Source organism: Sinocyclocheilus grahami, unplaced genomic scaffold (assembly GCF_001515645.1).
Source record: "Sinocyclocheilus grahami isolate Dianchi unplaced genomic scaffold, SAMN03320097.WGS_v1.1 scaffold19.1, whole genome shotgun sequence".
In the NCBI taxonomy this organism is placed as follows: Eukaryota; Metazoa; Chordata; class Actinopteri; order Cypriniformes; family Cyprinidae; genus Sinocyclocheilus; species Sinocyclocheilus grahami.
Genome location: NW_015505198.1, coordinates 863097 through 873173, shown reverse-complemented (window position 1 = coordinate 873173; position 10077 = coordinate 863097). Strand labels below are relative to the sequence as shown.

The 10077-nt window shown below is 33.5% G+C and overlaps 1 protein-coding gene across 1 annotated transcript in view; it reads left to right on the top strand.

Moving 5' to 3' along the window:
• The first annotated feature begins 6 nt into the window (after window positions 1–6).
• Window positions 7–10077, top strand: part of map3k14b (mitogen-activated protein kinase kinase kinase 14b) — a 15381-nt gene continuing 5310 nt past the window's right edge. The window contains exons 1-9 of the mRNA XM_016237175.1: window positions 7–534; window positions 1962–2158; window positions 3364–3433; window positions 3532–4552; window positions 6599–6733; window positions 6883–7012; window positions 7087–7215; window positions 8377–8481; window positions 8548–8711. Coding sequence (XP_016092661.1) covers window positions 1969–2158; window positions 3364–3433; window positions 3532–4552; window positions 6599–6733; window positions 6883–7012; window positions 7087–7215; window positions 8377–8481; window positions 8548–8711 — 1944 coding nt within the window. The 5' untranslated portion in view covers window positions 7–534; window positions 1962–1968. The remainder of the gene's footprint in view (window positions 535–1961; window positions 2159–3363; window positions 3434–3531; window positions 4553–6598; window positions 6734–6882; window positions 7013–7086; window positions 7216–8376; window positions 8482–8547; window positions 8712–10077) is intronic.

Sequence of the window (10077 nt, the reverse complement as noted above, 5' to 3'; positions counted from 1 at the left end):
CCCCCCGTTTTTTGTTGAAGTGGATTTGTTTTTGGTGAAATATGTCAAAAAAACACTGAAATTAAACACTTTTTAAATAAATGGCATGTTGACTCCCTGTCTCATCAGATTGTTTTGATAAACTCTGTCTGGTTTCCATGATGCAGACCCATCTCTGCAATGCCATTGACTTTTTACAACTATTGGAGGAAGAATACCTGTTAGTCTATTAAATGGTAAACACAAAATAAAAATGAGAAAAAATCCTAAAAGCTGGAAAAGTTTGGTCTGTCTTTGTTTTTAAGAAATCATGTAAATGCATTGACCAATCAGAGAGGCTGACAGATACTCCAGATGGCTGCTGCTTGCTGGAGTCATGTTTCACAGCTCGTCTTCTGCATGTGTTTGAGTCTGAAACACTTACCATTCAGCTGAAGACACTCAAGAGCTTAACATATCGACATCGGCTGAGTGTGTTTGACTCCAGGAAGAAAACCAGATTGCTTTGGAGAAAGTTTGCAGATTTCCAGAAGCCCGTCCTGGTGGTTTCTTGTGGTATGTTGACATTTTGTGTCACAACTTGCACAACACCTGACCGGAACAACGCTAGCGCACCGGTGTAAGCTGAACTAAAGCGAGTGGGTTTGTAAAAATAGAAACTAAATAGAAATGCATGTGCGGGGTTATACTGCCATTCAAAAGTTTGGGGTTGATAAGTTCCTTATGCTCACCTATGCTGTGTTTATATGATTTAAAAAAATACAGAAACAGCAGTAATATTGTGAAATATTATATTTCACAATATTATTATTTAAAATGCCTGTTTCTGTTTGAATATCTTTTAAAAGGTCATTTATTCCTGCGATGCAAAGCTGAATTTTCAGCATCATTACTCCAGTCTACAGTGTCACATGATTCTGCAGAAATCCTTCATATTTTTGTGGAAAAGGATTCTTTGTGATGAATATAAAGTTTTAAACAACAGAATTGATGTGAAATGGAAATCTTTTGTAGCATTAGAAATGTCTTTACGGTCACTTTTGATACATTTAATGCATCCTTGCTGACTAAAAGTATTAATTTAAATAAAAAATGCCATTATTTCTTTTCAGCATTATTTAATATTACTAATATAATATTCTATTTATGATTTTGAATTCATTTTTTGTATGTGTGTATATATATATATATGTATATATATACTGTATATATATATATATATATGAAATATAAATATAACATTATTTATTATTTTGAATTAGTTTTTTAATAAATCCAGCATACTGCCATTTTAGTACGTTTTAGTAATTGTGTGCTGTTGTCATTTTTATTTTTAGTATTTACTATATTTTTAAAATCCGATTTAGCTTAATTTTTATTTTTATTCATTTTTGAGCAGTGTAAATCATTCTTACTGAAGGTAAATACTAATTTCTCACACACAAAAAATAAAATATAAAAAAATAAAATAAACAAATAAACTAGTAAACTAAATAAACTCAAATAAAATCTTACCGACCCCAAACTTTTGTGTAAATCGTTGCATGACTATCCTGAGTGTGTTGACTGTAGGTGTGAATGCTGTGTGTAATGAAGGCACTCTGAGCGCGTGTGATTATATTGAGGTATTGAAGGAGCTCAATCGCTGCCTGAAAGTTTAACTACCGCAAACACTCAGTGGAAATCAAAATTCAAGATGGAGAAGGCAAAAATTGCAAGAATGTTGGACTCTGATAAACGATCCGGTGTGAGAAAGTGTGAAAGGGAGAGAGCGGGACAGCTGAAGGGAAGCTTCAAACGAGCCAAAATGTCACTGCTATTAATACACCTCAGCTACTGCTCTCCAATCAACACACGCCATCTCAGTGTGTGTGTACATCAGGAAGTGTGAGCAAAATGATGGCTTCAGGTTTCTCCCACCTCAAAAGCTTGGTATCTGCCCCAGTTCTCTTACTGAGCTGCATTTCTGTTGATGTTTTCAGCTGAGGAATGGCCATACCGACCATGACTGACTCCAGCAGGCTTACTGAGGTGTCCACGCTGCCTTATCTGGATGCACGGACCTCAACGTCAGACACAGAGTGTGGAGAGGAGTCTGATCTCCAGCCAAGAGTTCTGGAGGAACCTCAGGCAGTGGGTGCAGAAGACACTGGAACACCAGACATCATCGTGTCGAGGGGTGAGAGAGGACAGCCGCTTTAGAGGTTAATGAGTTCAAGAGAGGATGAGCTGCAGTCTTAGAAATGAAGGCTCTCCAGTGGTTCTTGCAGGAACTTTCTACCAAGAATCATTTAGTTGGCTATGGGCTTTTATGGAAATTTAAAAAAAGTTCTTGATGTTACATTATAGGTTCATCAGATCAGCATGTCGTAACAAGGTTATTTTGTGGGATTGGGATTGAAATCTTTTTTGAACTTTTTATGATGTTCTGTTCTTTAAAAATGTCTGTGCTGTTTTAGTATATTTACTTCTAGTATTTACTAATGTTTTAATTATAATTTTTAGATGCTCAGTTTTCATTTTAATTTCAGTTTAAATGTGAGTAATTTTGTTATGTACTTTTATCATTTATATTAGATGTTTTTTAATATTTATATATATATATTTTTGTTTTTGTAATATTGTTTTGAGTAATTTTAGTTCTTCAAAAACTTAAAATTATTTATAGACAAAAAGTAACTTAATCCTATTTTATAATACATTAATTTTTTTAGTCATTTTGTTACATGCCTTTATCATTTTGCACAATTTTTTTTATTTTACTGTTTAACTTTTAGGTGTAATTTTAGTACTTTAAAAATATATTTATACACTTAAAAACAACAGCTTAAACTTATAAGTTTGTTTTAAAATTATCATTTTTATATTTTCAGTTTATTTAAATTTTAGTTTGTTTGAATCATTTTGTTATGTGATTTTGCCCTTTTCGTTATTATTATTTTTATTTTAGAAATTTTCAAGAACTTAATAAATTTAAGTTTATAAACTTATAAATTTAAAAACAACAACTTATTATATTTCAATTAGTTGCCAAGACAGCATTTCTCATTTTTATTTCAATTTTGTTTCACTTTTTATTTTATTTTAGCTTTTTTTCAATTAATGAATTTTTTTTTTAATAGTTTTATTTTAAATTTTTTTATGAGTGAATGTGCGTTGTTTACAGGATGATATAGATAGAGAAGACATTGCAGCTTGTAGAATTTGTTTATGTGTTAATATTTATTTATATGTTTTAAGTAGTGCTGTCAAACGAATAATCGCGATTAATCGCATCCAAAATACGGTTTTTTTACATAATGTATGTATGTGTACTGTGTATATTTATTATGTATATATAAATACACACACATGCATGAAGTGATGTTTTGCATGTATTTTGAGATGAGGAATATCAAACGTCTGGCTTTACAAGTAAAGAAGACAACAACATCCAGTCGAGCATCAGCAGCAGGTTTGCACAATGTGATTATTTCCATTTACTTATTTAAATGACAGGTTTATGAATTCATTGATCCATTTAACTGCTTTGTTTACCATGGCAATTCATAGGTCAGATGCAGAAAGAGAGAAGAAATCTACTGCTTGCTGCTTCAGAAAACGTCACAGGAAACACCGAACAGAGATTACAGACACGAGGAAAACAAGAGAGACGTGTAGAAAAGACAGCGCAAGAATGAGAAGAAATTCTCCAGTCTTTTCAGACCCGAAGACCTGCGGCTCCTCAAGATGCTCCAAAGATCAAGACGTGTTCTCATCCCGACCTCAGCAGGTTACTCCAGATCTCCGTCTGTGGAAATATCCTCAAGATGCTGGTGTTTCCCGTCTCTGCCTTCACAAGCTGGAGGTCGACGTTCCTTCGACCTTTGAGTCTCGCAGTTTGGAACCAAACCTCCACTCTGAGTTTGCATATATTTACGCTGAAAGCATCAAAGGATGCGACTCTTCCTGTTGCACTACTCCAGGAGACTGTAATACCCACAATCCCTTTGTCAAAACTGAACGAGAGCCTGAATCTGTCTGGAACAGCTTTGAGGAAGAATCTGAAGACTCCGATTGGGATTTATACATGTCTGCGCACAGTACAGCGGCTACTGCAGGTTCCAGATTGAACGCTGAGCGCTTTGGGTCTTTAGATGACTTTGACTTGACTTGTATTTATACAGACTGGGAAAGGAGAGCCGACAGTGCAGAAACCGAGCAGGGTTACAGTCCCGCCGAAGCGGAGTGGGGCTCCGAGAGTTCATGTTCCACCGCTGACAGACAAACCAGCAGCTCGGATTCAGACGGCTGCCGTTTAGAGGCTCTCGGTGACATCAAATGTCCAGACGGATGGCCTGAAGTGTTTCTGCCAGGATTTGAGGGCTGCTTTGACTGCTGGGATGTAGTTGAAGACATCTGCAGAGGCACAGAGAGCGATTCTGAGGATACAGGTGAACTGTGGGGTGTCGTGACTCAAATGGACCGCCGGCATTTCTCTGAATTTTTCTGTGAAATGGTTAAAGAAGTGACGCAGGAGAAAGACGCAGAGAAAATGAATGTAAATGAGGGGTTTCTGTTCCACCCTAAGCAGGTATGTGACTAAAGACATTAATGCAGATTGACAATTGACAAGATATAAATATACATATTTATATATGAACATAAAGTGGGCAAAATAATAAGGTATTGCCTGATTTTGGATATTTAATTGTTCATGCTCATTTACCATATTTTTACATTTAGATAACCTTTATATGATACTCACTTAATCTTTATTTTATAGTTTTATTTAATTTATAAATGTACTTGATTGATACATTTTAGCAATTAAGCTGATCGATTTGAGTTTTTAATGTTTTATTTTTAAATTAGACAACCCATACAGCAAAACATACAGTATATTTTTAGATATTTTTTAAATATCTTTCAAACTATGCAAAACATATAGTGCTAATATACTGCTAATATATATTTTAAAACATATTTGCATACATATATACATATATATAAGATAAGTTTTATTTATGTTTCATCATATATTTTGTTATATAATTAAATGTACATTTTTAATATAATAATATATTTTTAACTTCATATGATATAATATCATATGATATATGATATCATATGATATTTGATATAACTGCAGTAAAAGATTATGAGATGCATTATTTGAATGCTTGGCCAAAGAGATGTGTCTTTAATCTAGATTTAAACAGAGAGAGTGTGTCTGAACCCCGAACGGTATCAGGAAGGCTATTCCAGAGTTTGGGAGCCAAATGCGAAAAAGCTCTACCTCCTTTAGTGGACTTTGCTATCCTAGGTACTACCAAAAGTCCAGAATTTTGTGACCTTAGGGAGCGTGATGGATTGTAGCGTGGTAGAAGACTAGTTAGGTATGCAGGAGCTAACCCATTAAGGGCCTTATAGGCAAGTAATAATATTTTGTAATTAGTAATAAAAACTGATACGGAACTTAATAGGTAGCCAGTGCAGAGACTGTAAAATTGGGTAATATGATCATATTTTCTTGACCTGGTAAGGACTCTAGCCGCTTCATTTTGGACTACCTGTAGCTTGTTTATTGAAGATGCAGGACAACCAGCTAGCAGTGCATTACAATAGTCCAGTCTAGAGGTCATGAATGCACAGGTATCATGTTTCGTAACTTGGCAATGTTTCTAAGATGCAAGAATGCTGTTTTTGTAACATGGGTAATATGATTTTCAAAAGACAAGTTGCTATCTAATATAACACCCAGATTTTTGACTGTAGAGGAAGTAACCGTACATCCGTCTAGTTGCAAATTGTAATCCACGAGATTCGGTGTACTGTCTTTTGGTCCAATAAGTAATATCTCTGTCTTATCCGAATTTAATAGGAGAAAATTATTGGTCATCCAATCTTTTACATTTTTAACACACTCTGTTAGCTTAGATAATTTAGAAGTTTCATCTGGTCTTGTTGAGATATATAGTTGAGTATCATCGGCATAACAGTGGAAACTAATCCCGTATTTTCTAATAATATTACCAAGGGGCAACATGTATATCGAAAATAGCAGAGGACCTAGGACAGATCCTTGTGGCACTCCATATTTTACTGGTGATAATTGAGATGACTCCCCCATTTAAATGAAAGTACCCCTTACAGAAAGTTTCCTGTAAGGGGTAGGTTTAGGTGTAGGGCGATAGAAAATAGAGTTTGTACAGTATAAAAACATGCGTGTGTGTGAATGCCAATTTCCCATTGTAGTATATTTTATCATATATTTTAGCATTTAAAGGTGTTTTCAATTTGAAAAAGCTGCACTGTTTACACATATATTAAACATATATTTAAAAAATATTTTGGTCATATATTTAAATATATTTTAAAATGTAATATATATTTTCAAAGAATTGTAATATCATAATTTTATTGAATGTTTAATTTATTAATTATTATATCCATATTTTATTATTGGTGGATTCCTCACTCTGTGATCCAGTTTTAACAAAATTTAAAAAAAGGTTCTGATTTTATTTATTTATTTACTTTTGGCAAATCTTAGGCAACTAGACTATTCTATTTTATGTATATATTTCCAATAAACTCATAATTTACTGCAGTTTTCATGGTGAACATCATTTCTTAGTTCCTCCAGGTGAAAAACTCAGAATATCGAGAGGGTCGTGAATATTCATTTCTCCGTCACATTCAAAACGGCTCATATGGAGACGTCTTCAGCATTCGGGACAAACAAACAGGATTTACGTGTGCCGCCAAAAAAGTGAATATCCGTTTCTTATCCAATTAATTAATAAGCCTAAATATCTCTGCATGCATCTCTGCATATTCTTGCATGCAAAGTTGTTGAAAGAAAACCTGTGACTCTCTGATTATGTCCTAACTGATCCAATGCATTGCTCTCTTGTGAAGATTCCCCTTTGTAGTTTTAGGTGGGAGGAAGTGGAAACGTGGAGCAGGATGGAGTCTCCTCGTGTCCTCCAGCTGTATGGGGCCGTGAGAGAGGGGCCCAATGTGATTCTCTTCATGGACCTGAAAAGAGGTGATTGCTTCTACCAATGGAGCCTCTGAAAGCAAATCAAGTCATATCTGAGTCAATCAATTCTCTCTTTCCAGGTTCTTTAGCTCAGTTGCTGAGAGTGAAGGGTGGTCTGTCTGAAGAGCTGGCTCTGTATTATCATTCTCAGGTCCTGCAGGCTCTCCAGCACCTGCACAGCAGACGCGTCGTACACCTGGATGTCAAAGGTCAGCGGCTCAGCCATTGTCATGGATTTTCATCACAAAAAATTGTGCCACGATATAATTTGTGTGTTGATATCTGTAAAAATGTTTGACTTGAACAATATATACATGCGTAATATGTGTGTTTTCAGGAATTTTGGTGCTCTTTGCCATGAAATGCTCACTTCAAATTGATAAATTTACTTGTAGCATTTAAACTGATTTTCGTTTTTAATGTTTTATTTTTCATTTTGACAACCCATATGGAAAAAATACTTTTTAAAACATATTTTAAACTACAAAAATACAAATACAAAATATTATAATATTATTACAATATATTTAAATATATATTTCTAATATAATATAAAATAAGCATATTTTAAAAAATGTGTAATATATACATTTATATTTATAAATATATAAATAAAATAAATTTCGATAGACATTTTTGGTACATTTAGTTATATTTTATAATATATTTTTGAGCAGTGTTTATTATCTTTATTATGTTTTATGTATATCAAAAATGTATTATGTTTTATTTTGTTTTATGTATATGAAAATTTTTATATTGTCTTAAGTATTTATAAAACATTTTTTTGCATTTACTCAAAATATATTTCAAGATTAGAAATGTATTTTCTTGCCCATTGTAGTACATTTTGTTATATAATTTAGCATTGCAAATAAAAAAAAATAGTAAATGAAAATATTTTATATTTGAAAATGCTGTTTGCAACATACAGTATATTTAACATATGTTTGAAATAAAGTTTGACCAGAAATACAAATTTAAAAAAAGAAAAAACATAATTTTAAAATTGTAATATACATTTTTAAAGCATTCTAATATCGGCCATTTATTTATTAGCAATTATTTATTGACTGTTGATCGTATCCATAAGATTATTATAAATGCATCCCTCACTCTGTGACCCAGTTTTAACAAAAATTTCAAACCAACAGTTCTGATCAAACCCAATTTCACACCTTTAAACATGAGATTAAGATTAAAATTCAATCAGAAACAAAAATTCAATGTCCAAACTGCCACAGTATATGCATGCCGCATGCATAATGTGTGTGTTTTCAAGAAAAGCCATTATTATGAATTTCATCACAGAAAGAAACACTGATTGGTGCACTGATATCATTCATCATATGTTGGTTTCATGTGTGTAGTTGACAACGTGTTGCTGTCTGAGGATGGCAGACAGTGTTTCCTCTGTGATTTTGGACTCTCTGAGACTCTCAATCAGGGTGGATACAGCACCAAAACCTTCAGAGGTGACTATACACACACACACACCAGCATGCATGTCTACTATGAAGTGGTATTTATGGTGTGTGCAGGGAACATTCTGCGTGGCACTGAGTCTCATATGCCGCCGGAGGTGGCGAGGGGGGATCCTCGCTCTGCTAAAGCTGACGTCTGGAGCAGCTGCTGTATGTTACTGCACATGCTCAACGGACACCAGCCCTGGACACGATACTACCCTCATCCTCTCTATCTGAAGGTGAAGTTAACATGCAGTCTGTGTGTGTCACTTTAGATACACTATCAGTCAGATGTTTACATTTACATTTAGTTATTTAGCAGACGCTTTTATCCAAAGCAACTTACAAATGAGGACAATGGAAGCAATCAAAATCAACAAAAGAGCAATAATATGCATTTTTTAAAATTATATAATAAATAAAAAGAAAACAAGAAGATAGAAAAGAAAGAGAATAGAGAAATGTAGTGTTAGAGGCCTTTTTTAAAGAAAACAAGCAGTTAGAAAACAAGTCTTAAAGGGTCAAGTTTTTATTTATGTGCGCTCCTCATTTGGGAGTCACACTCACGGTCTTCGTGGTCAAAAGTGACCGGACACCTGAAATTGAACTTTTTCTTCAGTAAAATCAATCTAATATATTTTTGTTCAATAATATTTTTTCTTTTGTATTTTGAGAGAATTGTATGGTACTAATGAATATTTATGCAATAATTATGATACATTTTTCCCATTGAAAATAGTACAAAAAAATTTTTTTCTAATTTTTTCTAATTATTTTTCAATTAATGCAGTATTTCAGATTAAAATAGAGACTTGGCCTTTAAAATCCAATTTTTGAAGGCAGAATAGCACCTCCTGGTGAGAGCAAAAAAAGAAAGAAAAACCTGTAATTTCATGGTGTAACCACTAGATTCCTGAATAGGACTCTATAGAGAGGCTTGCGAATTCCCTAGTTGTTTTTATACATAATTGTTTACTTTTATTAGGTTATGGATTTAAATTTATATTAAGGCATTCCCAAAGACTACTTTTTGTCAAGGTTTAAATTTTGTTGTTGTTTTAATTGTTGATTTGAAGTGTAGGTTTTTGCATTATTATTACTACATTCAAACCTGAACACAGAAAGCATTTTGTTACACAAAACATTAAAATCCTATAAAAATGTAACAAAAATTAACAAGAATGCTTTATCAGAGCTTAATCCTTTTGGGTCTGATCTGATTTTAACCTCTTATTTCAGTCTTCTGACTCATTTTGGCTACATGGTTATAGCCATACCAATTCATTTGAGTATGTATAATTCTGTATGTGTGTGTCTGTGAGTGTGTGTAAGTAAGTGTGTGTGTGAGTGGATGTATCTGTTTTACACTCTTGATGTTTTAGAGTGTAACCCCTTCCTTGCTGTCCACTTTTTTACTGCATTGTAGTTTCAATGCATTTGTAATTATTGATTTTATTTTACATAGTTGCAGTGTTACAGTAACACCAGTTCATAGGTGTGTGTGTGTGTGTACAAGTGTGTGTCTGCGCGTGTGTGAGTTGGTGTGTTGATTTTGCACTCTAGATGTTTTAGAGTTTCACCCCTTCATTGCTGTGCAATTTTTTT